Source organism: Nothoprocta perdicaria, unplaced genomic scaffold, assembly GCF_003342845.1.
Source record: "Nothoprocta perdicaria isolate Ctin4 unplaced genomic scaffold, notPer1 scaffold_4, whole genome shotgun sequence".
Taxonomy (NCBI): Eukaryota; Metazoa; Chordata; class Aves; order Tinamiformes; family Tinamidae; genus Nothoprocta; species Nothoprocta perdicaria.
Window position 1 is genome coordinate 11086662 of NW_020455643.1, and position 16470 is coordinate 11103131.

Sequence of the window (16470 nt, forward strand, 5' to 3'; positions counted from 1 at the left end):
AAACACACAGGAGGCTGCAAGTGCCACCACAGAGAAACACATGCTAAGCCTCAGTGTCCCCTCTGTTACTGACCTGTTAAACACAAGGTCAAGTTTGACTCGAGCTTTGCCCTGTGGATAATCCAGGGCTTTTCCGAGTCAATGCCTGCCACAGTACAGGCTGGAGAGGAAATTTTATCTCACTTCCCCTCCCAGTCTGACCTGGTTTTCACAAAGTTTGAGGCTCACTCCCAATCTCAAAGAGAAATTCAAGGGGAACGGAACTGAGAGCTCTAAGCCACGTACASAAATCACCACATCTCTCCTGCTCCTAATGCGACTTGACAGCAGCGGTGTTCCTGTCTCTCCGTGCTGCACAGATCCTTTTCCACGGGAGCATCTGTGCTCCCTGGACTCGCCGAGGAAGCCCTGCAGCGCCAGCTAACGAAAGCTTTTCCAGAAACCACAGGGTCAGGAGGCACCTCAGGGACGTGCAGCTTCTGCTTCCCCCAAACGCTGCACTTCTTTGGGTCTTTTTCTACATGAAAGAGCAAAAGCCCAGCTACACCTTGGCGTAGCTACCTCAACTATATGCAGAAAGAGCAAAGAAATGTGTGCAAGGAGTACAAGGTCCCCCCCTTTAAATACCGGCTGCAGCCGAGGATAGTTAAGAAGCTGCCAGGACAATGCACAATTTGAACCACCCACTAGAGACTTCCCCACAGTGCAGGGAGAGAATTACCCTTCCTAGGCAATATTCCTAGGGATTTCAACATTCCTAGAATGTGAGAGAAGGAGTTGGAGGGGATGGGAAAAAGTCAACAAAACAAGCACAAAACCTTGATACTTTTATTCATCTAAAGGTCCCCTCAATGATATTGCCTCAAGCTATAATCATTAAAGGAAACATGCCATCATACTAGAAATATATATTTATATAAACACACACACACTCACACTAGCACAGCTAAATACAAACCCTGCCATGAACATTTCTTTTCTGTAATTCACAGAACTCATCAGGAATCAAACTCAAACCTTGTCTCTAACCTGACCCTTCTTGCATCCTGAGAAGGGCTCAGTCTCTTGCTTTTAGAAGGGCAGTACTGATCAACATACTCAGGATAAATCTGTTCTTCCCACTCAGAGGCCTCTGTACACCCTTATTTTTCTGTAGAGAAAGCTGATCCTAGACCAATGGATCCAAACTAACCCAGACAAGACTTCTGCAGTGATTCAGTGGCTTTCTAATACAAAGTCAGCTACTACAGAATGATTTAAAGAACAAGTTTTAGCTTCCTTGACCCCAAGACTAAACAAAGGGGTATTTCCACAAAAGGTATTTTCCCAGCATTGACTATGTGCTAATAGAACTCCTATGCAAAATATAGAGGGATAATATTTTTCCCTTATTCTACAAGCAACACCATTATTCATGAGGATGTTTACATTAAGGATGTCATTCTAGCTGTTCATACACAGTTTTTCAGACCTCAGTATGCAAAAGAAGCCCAATACACACTCTCAGATGCAACACCATATTTAAACCCTTGAACTGGTTCCCCCAGAAGGTCCCAGGGCAGGTCACCCCCTGAAAACATTCCCCATGTGCCCAGCTACAGCACACAGCAATGAAGAACAGGGAGCAGGAGCTAAGCCGTGGCTCTGTTCCTGGTCTGCAGCATCTGGCAGTTTGGGGCTTTTCCAAGAGCAAAGGCAGAGCCCTCAGCCGCTGACCTCTCTCGCAGCAGTCATCCCATGACCCACTCGCTGCACTTCCTCTGCAGGGTATCTCATCTGCTCCTATTTCTACAGACCTCATTCTCTAGCTGTTCTACATCCCCCTATCCTCTGCCCCCCTTAACTTTATGAAGTCTTCATCACAGCTGAGGCTAAGTAAGTCATGACTGGATCACTAATCTCCTTGTCATCACTTAGGACGTGACGTGATGCTGATATTATTGAATTCAGGTGCCCTGCTATTAAGCCTTAAGTTATGTGAGTCCATCACAGGCTGCTCCGCTTTCTGTCATTATTCCGTACAGCTGCACAGAGCCTTTCATTGCCTGGAGCTTCTAGAAGGACATGATAGGTGCAGGTGCTCACGTGTACTTTTTTTCATCCCTAGGGACATGTTCATAGGAGGCCTGGGGATTACATCCAAACCAGTTACCCTGCAGTCACATGCCTCTCTCCCAAAATACTGAAGCTATTTGCTGTGTGCATTGAAGAAGAGAATAAGAAATCTAGCAGAGACACTAGAAAAAAATGATTTTTTATCAGATATGTCACTGGCTTTTTAATGACCTCTTTTATTTTTGCCTTTAAGGTGAAGAGGGAGCTCATCCTACATCTACAAAACAGAAGCGATATGAGAAGGACACCTCCCCTGACCACAGAGAGGAGGGAGCAGGTCAGGTGCCGAGCCCCCACGCTGCAAGGCCCCGCAGAGGGCACCGTGTCTTGGCTATGAGCAACAGCACAAGCGTGGCCTGGCCCCGGGCAGCAGGACAAGCCCTAGCACGAGGAGCAGCCCACTGCGTCACGCACCGCTCCACGCAGTCCCCGCTGAGCCCAGGGCTCCGGGGCACCAAGGAAGAGGGCACAACACTGATTCCCAACTGGGACTCTGCCGTGGAAGGCGGCCTGCCAAGGCTCCTATCTTGCTGTTCACACAGGACCTCTCATTAAGTGGCTGAGCCAAGCTGAGTCCCTCGTTGCCATCGGCCAAGAAATCTAAAGGGACTCGGCAAGGCCTGACTCTAGGAGTCACTTTGATCTGACCTCACCGAGCTAACAGCAGGGATCTCAGGGGGCCTGGCTTTTAGTAGTCTCTTAAATGCTGAAGGGCTTAGTGACCTTTCAGGGATTCGAGTGCTGGTTCTTGCTTCTTGCAATTCACAGTGAGGCTTTGGTTGGCATGCAGGCCGCTCTTGGAGGCTGCTGGTACAGAACTGCTTCAAAATTCACTCCAGAGGTTGCTGGTGCCAGAGGTGTTAACTCCGTGTTAGTTACGTCTGAAACCCTGAAGCTCTTGGGCTACCATTTTCAGCGCTCTGGGCTGTCAAACAACGAAGGACGGTGCCAGCTCTGAGGCGAGCAACCATTTTACAGTCAGTAGCCTGCAGAGAGGTAGAAGGAAGGTACCTACTGAGTAGCGTTGACAGGAGACTTCYCTGTTTATCTGCTCTCTCTCTCTGCAGCAGAACACGCTCTGACACAAGGGCATTGCCTGGTTTCAGCTCTGCAATGTTGCGAGSGGTTCCTGAAGCGGGTTCCTGAAGCAGCCCACCCCAGTAGCCACCGCACTGCAAAGGACACTGCTCTGCAAAGGGGAGAAGGGCTCTCCGGGGCTCATCGGAAGCTCCGTCGGGGACAACGTTGCCTTCGGTGCCTGTGCAAGGGTTTTGCTGAGGATGTGACTGTAAACATGAGACCTGTAATGCATCTCAGGAGTGTATTTCACCTCAGTGTTTTTAAACATTTGTTTATAGCAATTAAACATTTTAGGCTGAAATTTACACATTCCATTATTCTTATTTTCCTCCATTCAGGCTGCAGCTGTCATAATGGGAGTTTGATTTATGACTCACCCAACCAGCACTCAAATCCTTAACACACCAAAACCAGCATTCAAGGCAGGGCGTAAACTGCTTCTAATTTACTTAGATTAACTCCATGTTTAAAGCATCAACTGCACAAACTGCATTTCCCTTCCCCAAAAAGAGAAGGGTTCCAGAATACTCGATAAGCTCAATACCACAAACCCATGCAGGTGGAGAAGGACACCGAAATCCCTCATTTAGAACTGCTGTATCAATGAAGGCTTGTATTAACCCAGCACGAAAATGCATCTGTGGGCTCCATGCAGATTACTATGGTGACAGTCATCAGCACCGAATTCAGGGCAAGAGAGAAGATGAAAAGCTGAGGGAGAAAAACATTCTTTTCCCATCCAGCAACTGCTCAGTTCTCTAGGGTGTTGTGGACTTAAGATGCGGTACGTGATTGTCTCCAATTAAATGCATCTCCGTAAGTTTAATAACTCATCTCACTGGGCTGATTCACCAAGTCCGCTCACCTCACACCGGCTGCACCAGGAGCTGCTGTCCTTCACGAGCTGGGGAGCGTTTCTCCAGGACCACGGGCCTTGCCCAGCTCGGCCCGGCTGCAGGAGCCGCCGTCAGGACGGAGCGCGGGCACTCAGGAGATGCTGCGAGATGGTGCCCAAAACRGCACCGGCAGCGAGTCGCGCACAAGGCAGGCCGAAGCCTCCCAAACCACACACGGGGATCCTGGAGGAGGCTCAAAGTGTGTCACTCGGGTGCGCAGGTGGGAAATCCTTGCTCTGCAAATAGGGCACAGTGCTGCAAGGTGCTGAGAGTCTTCTACTCCCACCRGAGTCGCCAAGCACAGGAAAGCGCGCAGGCAGAGGCCATGAGGATGTCTCCCAGCCCCGCAAGATGCCCGCCAAGCCCTCCGTGGCTAAACCAACGCAAYAGAATTGCTCTGAGCACAAGGGCCTCCCACAAGCAGGTGGCCTGGAGGGACACAGCAGGTCAGCAGCAGTGTCCTAACAGGCGAGGAGAGGGCGAACGAACACGTGTGCCACAGAGCTGAGGGAAACGGGCGGCACTGGTGGCACTGGTGCATTCCAGGCCGCCTCCCGAGGCCAGGCAGAGCCCTGGCACGTCTGCTGTGCGACTGCGGGATGCAGTGCCAGCCTGACGGGCACAGCGCAGGCAGCACCGCGCTCGGGCACTGGTGGCACTGGTGCATTCCAGGCCGCCTCCCGAGGCCAGGCAGAGCCCTGGCACGTCTGCTGTGCGACTGCGGGATGCAGTGCCAGCCTGACGGGCACAGCGCAGGCAGCACCGCGCTCGGCCGCCTGATCCAGTGCCAGCGAGCGCTGCGCGGTGACCGAGACTGCTGTGCAAGCACCAGGAGAGGCTCAGCGGCAAAGCGGTCTGTCCAGCTCCAGCCCCACCAGCAAAGCTGCCACAAATCCCTTCTGTTCAGATGCCGACACTTAGCACACGGGCACACCACGCAGCCTGTGGGCAGSGTAGAAAGACATTAACAGACTCATGCCAAGAAAACAACCCCCAAGGTCTGGGACTCCAGAGAGATCAAACGGTTGATCTCAGCTTTCCTCCTGGTGATGCAGAACGAAGGGCATGCCCAGCTCCAGCGCACAGTGATTACAGGGTTAGAGTCACCCTCCAATTACAGTAAATTTATTTTGAGAAGAAAGATTCTGGGATAATAGGGCTGCACRGCACACTCATATATCTACTCATCTCAAGTGAGAATCTCTACCCAGGCCAAATGACTGCAGAGATAACTGGTGTTTCCAGGATGCATTACATGAAATAACAGGTTGTGCTGACAAGGATGGCCTCTRCATTTGAGGGACAYGCTTCCAAAACTGCTGTTTCCCTAAGTCGGAGATGATGGGCTCAGGACGATGACAGCGCTCATCAAAGGCATCTCCTCCTGTCACTGCCAATGAGTCACAGGAGCAGAATGGCAGCCTGCAGGCAAAGAGAGCACGCAAGTGATTTCCTTTCCTGTGCAGGTGCCTGCAAGGAGGAATAGTAATAAGCCCTCCAGCACAGTGCACAGCTGCTTCTCTGCACCCTTCTACCAAGGAACAGGCTTGTACAGAGCTTTGCACTACACTTGCTTTGCTCTCACAAAGATGAGTCCCTCTAGGGAAGTCTATTCCCTGCTTATAATGTATATGGATGGTTTGATTTAGGGAGAAGTCACCCCACCTCACCAGYTCTCCAAGCTCCTGATCCCACAGGACAGACACATAAGGTCCACAGCTCARGAACAGAAGTGGTCTGAAGTCTTGGATGAATTTTCCTAGAAGGCAAATGCCAAACTACTTCCCACATGAGCTACCCATTCTCAGCAATCTCTGCACACAAGCCAAGGATGGCAGTGCAGGAAGAGGTGCCTAAGAACGCAAGACGATGACTGATGCCCTAATTCTGCCATTGGGTATCTTGGCATGGAAATTGCTCACTACTTCTGGATAAAACTGTCCAACTAAGGATTATCTTGGTCCAAAAATGCAGACTAAGATCAGTTGAAGCTATGCACAGATTCCCTGACATTAACTAGGGGGGGGGGAAAAAAAAAAAAAAAAAAGGAGATCTTAAAAGGTAAACATTTTTGGGTGGTTTTTTTTCCTCGTTTGAAATTATTTTCTTCTTTGGATTTTTAATGAAGTTAAAATTTTAAAAACAACTGGAAGTGAAACCCAGAGTTTCTTTTCAAATCGAAKGAAGTTTTTCATTGGACCCAAATTTCCTCCTTTCCACACACTTCTTTTATTTGACCAGTGAACTGAAAAATCAATTCTTCACACAGTTATGCTCCTGACTTTGTTTTTTTCCCACCCCCAGGACATGTTTTGTGTTGCTTTGTTGAACCAGCATGTTTCACCAGCCATCAAACTTTCAAAATGTTTCCCTTTAAAGACCAATTCTCTATACATTCATTGACTCCATCTCCGATGAGGAGACAAGCAAAGCTTGGTAGGAACTGATGGCATGAGAAAAAAATGTAGGGCTATTTCATAGTTTATATAATGTGGGCCTATTTCAGTAGAGAGAGGGGAAAAAATGAGGACCAGTATCTGGAACAAAAGAAGAGAATTTGCAGCTAATGCTCTTGAGCTGCTGCTTTCTACCAGAGTCAATGTCTTGGCTATTGAAGGTTGAAGCACTCATGAGTACCGAGAGCAGAGCAAGGGAGATATGTTATTTATTTTGAGGAACTCCCTGCAATTACTCCTGACATATTGTGCAATTAGCCAAAATTACAGCCTATTCACCAAGACCAAAACAGAGGGCAGCATAAACACTGCATGTGAGCCCACAATCACAGAGGGCATCTCATCTGGGTAGTCCACAAGCCAGCTACGCGCCTGCCTCTCCACAGAGATTCCTCACCAGCCCCTTTCAGAGCTAGGGCACCAATGCTGCTTACCACAAAGGAGGAACTTCAGAGCAAAACTTCATGTGGCTGCAGCAGTGCTGAGAGCCTACGACTGTTCTGCCAAGCACTCAACCAACATTTAACTCCCTTTTGGCCATTTGCAGAATTAAAAGGTTGACTTTTGCTGTGTTTTCTCCGATATGCAACCTAAAACTCTTTCACATGTTATGTGGATTCTTGATTTCCTCCAAAGAAAATTTAGGTTGGAAAATCCTTCTACCAAGGCTACCCAGGAACACTCCGGAACCTGTTCCACGGGAGGAGGTCTAGAACAGGTTAAAGAAACACATCGGGGGATGCACAGCAGGTTTTGGCACAAGGATATGGTTGCACTAGTCCATGGTGGGGCTCCTTCCAACCTTGTAATTTTAGGAGTCCACCAGCTGATGACATTATCACATGTCTGCACCCCAAGTCTGTTGAAGCGCTCCATGACGGAGTCCCCCTGCTTCCCTCACCTTGAAATGCCCCACACAGAGCGCCAAATCACACACAGTCCTGAAGCGAACAGTGCAGAAGCCATCCCTGCTGTTCACGCCTGTCACCGCTCTGTGATTTGGGCTATTCTCAGACACATCTCTGCTTCCTCCATCAATCCAGCAGGCCTGAAGCACTGCAGAAGTGCCGAGACGTCCCTCACGCAACCAACACGATACTACAGCAGCGACGACATCGCCCTCTCTTCCATGCTCTGAAAAAGTAAATTCATTAAAAAGGATAACGGACAGAACAGACTATTTTAGAAGCGCTGCGCAGAAACGAATCACTTGAGATGCTGCCAGTCCTGGGCAGGGTACCTGGTCCTACCAACTGAGCCCATATAACGTATTTGGGTCACAAGCTAAGTGCTGCTGGCAGCACAGGGCCCAATTCAGGCCCTGGTGTGGTTCTGCAAGCGCTGAATAACAGTGGGCAACACTGCCTGCTTTTGTTACGTATTCCTCAGGAGCTCCCTTGGTATTTTTCCAAAGGGATGAGAGGTGCTTAATATCTTTTTCCAAAGGGAAAAAAAAAAAAAAAAAGAAGAAAAAAAGGAAAGCTATAACCAGTAGGATTGTATTTTAACAAGTTTTTGTTCGCTGCACAAATACACGTTAAACAATAGCATTTGGCAGGCTTTTGGGAAAAAAAAAAAGGTCTGAAAGTACTAAAAACTGTGATGCTATTAAATTTTAACAGATCTTCCACAGCACCCAAATGCTTAAAGATGTGCTGCTTGTTTTGAACAAGGTTGTTTGAAAACAACCTTGTTTTGAAAGGTGCTTCAAACACCTTTGCCCTTCAAAAAAAGYAAGATCTTCCTGCTAAAAATGAAGGTATTTGATTCAAATTCTCTCTGTTTCCTTCCACCTTGGGAAAATACAATGATTTTTACCCGCAGCATGGTTTAAATTTTCCATCCCAAGTCAGATTTCTTCTACCTAAAGAAAACAGCCACAGCACTGAGAAGACTGCGAGCTGCTTCACTCGATCTACAGCCACATTTAAATAGGGACGAGCATTCCCAAGGCTCTCACTTCGTGGTTAATATCTTGCTGGAAACACTCTTCGTGAGGTCAGGCCGTCTGTGGGACTCCACGGGCCTRGACAGGTTCATTACCTGCCCCATCGCTGCTCTGCCCCACGGCGTCTCACGGGACAGCTACAAACCCAATGGTCTCTCATCGTGAAGCCCATGCTCAGGATGATCTATTGGTGAAGTAAAGCAAGCACCTACATGTCCATCTCCACCTACACGTTCATCTCCACCAGGCCTCTGGACACAGCTTGCCYTTCTCTAGCTGCCCACGAGTCAGTCCCTGCACGAGGGCTCAGACCCAAGGAGCTTTCAAGCATCACCTGGCAGCTTCCTAATCAGGCCCAAACTGCTGTTTATCCCTAGCTACAAAAATCTAACATTTATTTTGCAGAAAGCCAAGCGGTATTTTTGAAGAAYGAGAAAGAAGTGGGTACAGTAGATGTTAACAGAAATGGAGAAGGTAGAAGTGGCACAGAAAGAAATGAAATAAAAACCAAACTAAATGTTTATATTTTTTAAAGAAATTATGCTTTATGTTAGCCAGCAGGCAGAGCCCATCCTGAAGAGCATTAAAAAAAGCCAGCAGTGGTTCTATCACAAGCTGTGCCAGCCCTTTCAGCCACTGTCACAGAAACCCCCAGGAGAACAAGACGCGGGTCCCAGAGGATGCCCCAATGTCCATGGATCGATAACCCAAACGGAAAGCACTCAGAGGCAGCGGAAAAGGCCCAGCTCCTGTTGCAGGCCCTGTGCCAAGGAAAGGACCTGCACGGCCTGGGTGGCTGCTCCAACACCCTGGCCTACCCTGTCAGAGGAAGAGATCCTGGAAGCAGGATCTGAGCCTCTGGACAACCACATCCAGCAAAGGCGCGCGCTTCCCAAACCTCAGCGTCTTTCTGCTAATTCCCTGCTCTTCAGTCTTCTGGAAATAGTGGCTGGCTGCTTGCAGCCTGCCTTCACTTGCAGCAATCCTGTATTATTTGCCCTCTCATGAACACTTCTGCTTTAGGAGGTGAAAGATACGTATTTATTTGGAAGTTTTAGCGATACAGGTGACAACTGCTAAGCAAAGGAACTATCCGTTCAGCCAGCAAGTGAAAGAGACTGCAAACTGTGCTGTTCCAGATAAATATAAATTAAGTGAACATGTTCTATTAACCACCAGACCTAGCTCTTTTTGTCTCCCATTTCATCCTAAAATGCCCATATGTTTCAGGTTTTCCTTCCTTGATAAAGGAACCGTTTTTTCTTTTTATCATGGCCACGATCAGCTCTCAGTTGGAAGAGAGCGACTAGGAGCAGAATTACATAGCCTCTTAGGGGATGTTTTGCCAGTTGATAACACGAGGCCGGTTCTTGCACACAGGACACTCCCTGAGCAGGACAGACGAGGACGGGGCTGCARGGATGGCCACCCTCAGATATAGGAGAGACTGGATTGCCAAGGGGAAACCAGCTCCTCACAGCTCTGTCTAGAAAGCTGCCTTCTGCTTTACCATTTTCAAGTCATGCCCTAGCTGCTATTTTCAGGGATTGTACTGTCAGGAATCAGTAGCTTTATAGACCTGCTACTATGCTGCAAAAGCTCCATGTTCATACATACCACCAATCCACAGATCCCCCCCAAAAAAATCAGAAAAATCAGTTTATTCCAGGATGTCCTAGTCTTCCTGGCTGCTAAGGGGCACAAAAGCGAGTGGATGACCATGCTACAGCTTTGAAGTGTTGCAAAGTGGAAGAGGTCTCCAGAAAGGCCAGGTTATTTCAGAATTCAGCTCTCTGTCAGAACAGGCTAAGAATAAGGCAGTAGATGTAGCAGTTTGCTTTATACTCAGAAAGGATAATGGGTTTATATGAAAAATACTGTGTTACTTAGGGGTAGAGATGAAGCGTGTATTAACTGGAAARAGAGTATAAAGATATGACTTCCTGACGGACCAGGGGATGGTTTTGGTGTCAGACATTTCACAAGGCACTTCCAAGAATAACAGAGTACAGTAATCCAGATGTGGTAAAAATGTTACCGAAGCCCTGCAGCAACTGAAAATATTTAGACAACAGAACACAGAATACAYGAATATAAATATATATATATATATGCATTTAAAAGTTAGTTCTTTCGAGTTGAGGGCTTTTTTTTACATTTTTGATTGCCTTCTCCCACCAAAYCATGGCATTTGCAAGCATGGAGATACCAATTTCTTACATTATTTTTCTTTTTTTTAATAATTGCTTTAACTTGAATAGTAAAAGTAACTCCCAGAACTAGTGTTCAATGACCAAAGGCACAAAGCAAACACTTAACTGCTCCCAGTGTCACCTGGCAGTTTGTGGCGTTTTTGGTGGGGAAAGCAGTAAGGAAGAGAAGCCCAAGCGAGTCTGCACTTGCTGCTCAACACAGTGAGACTCATTACGGTATTTGCCTCAGAGGAAYGAGATGCTTCAAGTCTATTCAGTTCCTGTGGCAGCTCTGCCTGAGTCAAGTAGTTCATTTTTTTGTAGTAGATATCTGCCAAAAAATTACAGTATCTGGTCTACTGAAATTAGTCTATATTCATGCTGAATTCAGCAAAGCAAGGAAGGATAGGAGAAGGATAGAAGGAAGAAGAAAATCTCATCTTCGTTTTAGTCTTTTTGGAACCCAAGCCTTTGATTTTTCTTACTTCAAAATGATATTGCATTTTAAAGTACACCTAAAAATTACAAAACTGCACATATAAAAATCTTCCCAATGAAATGATTTTTTTCTCAAAAAGCAATTATTTCAGTCAATGATAAACAAATTTATTTTGATCTTCTATTTTCTGGGGAAGGAAAATAATCACTCAGTAGCTGTTTTTCCCCAAAGTTTTCCTTCCAGTCAATGGCTGAAGAATCAGTTATCCACCCACTCTGACGGCACCTCCCTGACTGTACAATTTTCACTGCTCCCACAAGCCCAACTCCCCCCAAGGCCGGGGATAAGAAGGGACCTGTTTGCCAAGCTGCAACGAGGCGAAGGTGCYGCTTTCCTGACTATCTTGGCGTTCAGCAGCACCTGCAGATCAGCAGGACCTCGCAGCCCAGGCTGCCCTCACCAGCTACCTTGCACAGCACACGAAGGTGCTGGGATCTGCTCTGACAAATTTAACTGAACAATCAGCGCACASAACTAAAAGAATTCTTTTTTTCCCCACGCCATGAGCTTCACTCACCATTTTCACCATGTATGAAATGAGAAAGGACTTGAGGATATAATTCAGGGAATTTAACAGCTTATGGAGATGATGTTTTAAAGCAACCTCTGAATGAACAAAGTCCTTCCGTGTCCTTCAAATAAATTCACTCTTACATTTTACTTAAGCTGCTGCATAAATGTCTACTTATGTATATTTTAAACTCCAAATCTCCATCTATTATTCAAAACGAAAATGCCGCAAAGGGAAAACATGTTTTAAGTTACTACTCTTTGTCTACCTGCGAGCCATTTCCTTCACTTTGRGAGAAACCTTTAGATTTCCTTAAGGAAAATTATTCTCCATCTGAAAAAATGCAAGATACATATTAGACAGAAAATCCAACAAACAATCAAACTAATTTTGATTTTTCTGGGGTAAAATCCCACTTTGAAGACTACGAGTTCAGCTTTCTGAGCTGGAAACCTATCTAGARATACAACATATGCAGGTTGGAGACGCTGCTACACAACACCAGGCACTGACCAAACTCAGTGGTGATTTTCCCTAATAAGGACATCCCTCCACAGGTGCTCGCTCAGATAAAATTCCCATGAACTTCCATGGATGCCATGCCAGACACTCCATCTTTTCCACGAGGCCTCCAAAACATGTCAGCTTAGTCATCCCGCAGCTCGGGGCCATGAACCTGCACCACGAAACGGTGCCATGCAGCCATTTCTTTGGAATTCTCTAACAAGTTATTATGGTYGGAGCAAAACCCCCGTTCTTTCCTAAGCCACACGTTATGAGGTTGGGCAGGTGCTGCTCTGCAAGCACATGGTTTGTTCACTTRGCACCTGCACAATTGCTGCCAACGGCCTGTATTAATTCACCACAGCAGGAKTAAGCCCAGGTCTCAAAATTTTCAGCCTGGTGCATAACACAACATGCTTATTTGGCCTATATTAAGCTGCCATTTCATATCTTAGAGCTAAACGCATGCAAGAGATATAAATAACACAAAAAAGCAGAGAGCGAGCGCGCGCACGAGCGCGCCGCCGTCGCCCATTGAAAATCCAGCTGAACCAAGCGCCGATTTTACAACACGGTGCTTACTGCAAGCGAGAGACGAGCAGCTCCTGCAGCCTGTTCTCCGAGGGCACCAATTACACAAGATGTCCCTGCGTGGAGCTGGCTCCCCAGGGCTCTCTGCGACCTGCGATCACTCGTCCCCCTGCCAGGCGAGCGCGGATCCCTCCCGGCCGAGGGCTCTGGCGAGTGGGAGCATCTCGCTTTGCACAAGCTGCGAGCTGGAGCACAAGGTGCCAACCAGTGCAAAATATAACTCTGCTACCACACAGCTCCGCTAAGTATTTTAGTTTCAGCAGCGTTTACGTCACATATTAAAAAACACTTCATTGACATAAACTCACACTTTAACTTAAAAAAATACCCCTTCAAAGCAGAAGCAAAGGAAGGAAGGAAACACAACCACCAGGACAGCCACGTCTCTGCAATGGTGCAAGTKACAATCCCACTGTTGAAGTATTGCAATCTCACTTGCCAAAAATCACTTGTCCAAAGCGCAACGTGCAGGAACAAGCGGCAGGAATTGGGTCTCTGTGCCAGGAAACTGGTCTGTGCCTTGGTTTCACCAGCTGTAAAGTGGGGAGAAGTGTCTCCCTGTGGTAAAGCCTGTGGAGAGCTACAGATGAAAATCACTTGGTGAATGTTAAGTATTTGGACAGCTATTCCCTACAGTCATAAAGCAAGGTCACATTTTCAAAAGGTAAAGATAGACTAAGCTGCCTTAGCAAGTACCATCTCCAAATGGGATTCCAGCTCGTCCAAACACGGACATTTCTCACCTTCCTTTCACTGACCTACAAGCCCGCAAAGCATTTAGTAAATATAAACAGAKATCCTGGACCCTGAACAATATGTGCGTATTTCTTCAAACCAGTTTCATTTGCACTGCATATTTGTGCCATACTCTGTGCACAAGAGTGGCTCTGCAATGGACAAGTTACCTGGGTGCAAGATACCCCCTGAATAAGCAAAGGGAGGAGCAGCGAAGCGAGCGGCACCTTCCTCAGGGCTGTGCTGTGCCAATGAAGCAATTCCCTGCTTCAGGATTTACATAGGGAATCAAAACAGGCACGGTTTGCAGCCCAGGAAAAGCCACTTGACATAAGTAAGTAAGTAAGTAAGTAAGTAAATAAATAAATAAATAAATAAACCAGCTCCTTCTATAAGCTACAAGTGACTGACAGCTGTGTTTTACATGAGCATTGATCTTTCTTTCAGGTCAATAAGAAGGCTTCCTTAAATCACTTCTGTCTGTAACTTGCTAACACCTCCCTTAGCACAAAGGTCTGTGCAAGTTGAGGGAATTCTCAGCACTGGGAAGTTCTTCATGGGCTTTCAGTGAGCCCACGGGAACCCRAAGCGGAGCCGTGCAGGTGGCGGCAATATGCAGACTCACTCCCCCCACTCTGCTGTAAAAGTTGCTCAGACTTTAATCTGACRGAGCATCTTAAAATCTAAGCAACAGGTTTAGACATCATCCTCCTTCAAACCCTTGGTTCGAGGGGCATTATTTAACAGCAGGTGGAACCGGGAGGAAAGAGGGATGGAGAAGGACATGATCAGCCTGGCTGCAGGATGCAGTGAGATTCCAGATCCCGCTCTGCACCCTCCAAGGAGGGAAAAAGCGACTCTGCTTTCAGAGCAAGAACCAGCTTTTGGTTCTGGGTTCATAAGGTAACTAATACAGAGGGCAGCCCAGCAAGTGACCGCAAATTTGGGTCTTCTTTTGGTAACTGCCTCAAAACAGAAGTGAAAGCGCTCGCTCTTTGCAGCCTAACCCCCGCTCTCCAGGTCTTGAAGCGCTTTGCTAACTAAATATAGTCCCTGCCCTACAGTCTAGGAATAGGGACCTTGCTGACAGCAATACAACAGATTAATTATCCTCTCCCTTCTGTCAACGGCACTAAGTGGCCTTCTGTGACAGGAGAGTTTCCCGCTATTTTTGTTCCTCCCTTGAGCCCCTGCCCAAYACCTCAACTCAGAGAGCAGAAAAGCAGCTGCCTGCTGGAGCACCCAGCTACCCTGACGCCTTCCCGCGGTCGGGAYTGAGGCATTTTGGACATGGAGAGGGGACTTCGTGAAAAGATTAATCAGCAAAMAATTTATCAATATACATGGAAAAGGAGGAAGGATTACACAAGCAATAAAAGGCTTGGAGGCACATCCCTAAGAGCTGAGTGAACRGAGTATCTCTTTAAAGCAAAAATATGTGATACCAACAGATGCCCAAGAAAAATACCTGTTCACAGTAGCTCCTTAGGTCAACCATTATTAGCTGTCCACCTTCCCCATCTCTTTTGTTTTTTTAATTTAGCAGCAGTTCATAGCAATAAGAAAAAAAGGAAAAGGGCAAGAAATAATTAATATTCCCTTAGGAAACCAGCAGGGACAGGTGTGTGGCCAGGTGCCGAGTTCACACCCAGGGAGGGGAGGTGAGAGCACAAAGAACCACCCGGAATTTAAGCGGTGGCAGGTGGGACTTCATCATGGCAATGCAAGCAACACGTATTGCAAGGCTGAAGTTTTCCAGGAGAAACTAAGTCAGAGCGTGCACGCACGCACAAAAATAAAAAATAAGAAGCCCCTGAATGCATTTTTAGGTTCCTATGAGCTAACATCAGGTGCAATATCACGCAGCCACCACCTCCGAAGCTGCCTCAGGTAACAAAATCCCCCTGCAACTCGGCTCAAGCAGCAGCACTCGATGGGTGTAGCTGTGAAGCAGACGCGGCTCTCCCGGGTGCCCGCTCTCTCRCTGTCCGCGTCACGGCGCAGGGAASAAGCGCAGCCCGCTCGGCAGCTCGAGCGCGGCTACGGGGAGCGGAAAGCGCCGAGCCCGGCTGCCCCCGCGGGCTCTGACCCCGCGGCCGCCCCTGCCTGGGGACCCGGGTTCGCGGCGCCTCCCCGGCGGTTCGGGGGCGGCTCGGGGGCCGTCGCGGGCCCGGCCGCCCGCCCCCCCCCCGGCGGCTGCGGGCGGGCCGAGGCCCGGGGCGGGCGAGCGGCTGCCCCCGTCGCGCTACTCACCCGGTCTCCTCCTCACGGGCCGTTTCCTGCCGCTGCAGAAGCGCACTTTGCTGAAGACCCCCAGGACGTGCCTCTCGCACAGGGAGCGCCCGTCCTTGCTGGGGCTGGAGCGGCGCTTGGAGGCGGACACGCGGTCGCTGTTGGACTCCCTCGCCTGCCGCTTCTGCCGGATCAGCGAGCTGGCGATAGCCGCTGCCATCGCCGCTCATGGGCCCCCCGCGCCGCGCCCGGGCGAGGGGGGGACGGCGGCGGCGACGCCCCGGTCGAGGCGCCGCAGCGCCCGGCGGCGCGGAGCGCTCAGCCGGCCCGGCGGAGCAGCGCGCCCCGCCTGGGAACCATGGCCGCCCGCCGGCGCCCGCCGCCCATGTGCGTGTCCCCGCGGCGAATCCCGGCGCGGGCGCCTCTGCTGCCGGGGCGCCCCCCGCGCCTTGTAAATCCGGGAGCGGCTGCCCCGCTCGCCCAGGGTCCGCCGCTGTGTCCGAGAGGGGCTGGGGGGGCGCGGAGGATGCGCGGGGTCCCTGCGGCGCCGCTCGGCGCTTCCTCCTCCTCCTCCTCGCCCGCCGCTCTCCGTCGAGGGGCCGCGGGGTGAGTCAGGGCCCGGCCCCAGCGCGCGGGCTCCGCGGCGGCTGCGCGCACATGGACGCGGCCCCGCGGCGCTCCCGCGGCCGGGCTCAGCGCGAGCCGCGCTGC

At 49.1% G+C, this 16470-nt stretch overlaps 1 protein-coding gene across 3 annotated transcripts in view; it reads right to left on the reverse strand.

The window, feature by feature from the left end:
- Positions 1-16470, reverse strand: part of FGF12 (fibroblast growth factor 12) — a 203071-nt gene that overhangs the window by 78303 nt on the left and 108298 nt on the right. Inside the window, exon 1 of one of the 3 annotated variants that reach the window (XM_026045420.1) lies at positions 15781-16009. The exons of the other annotated variants lie outside the window; for them this stretch is intronic. Coding sequence (XP_025901205.1) covers positions 15781-15979 — 199 coding nt within the window. The 5' untranslated portion in view covers positions 15980-16009. Of the gene's footprint in view, positions 1-15780; positions 16010-16470 lie in introns of those variants that run through there. 3 annotated transcript variants of the gene reach the window in all.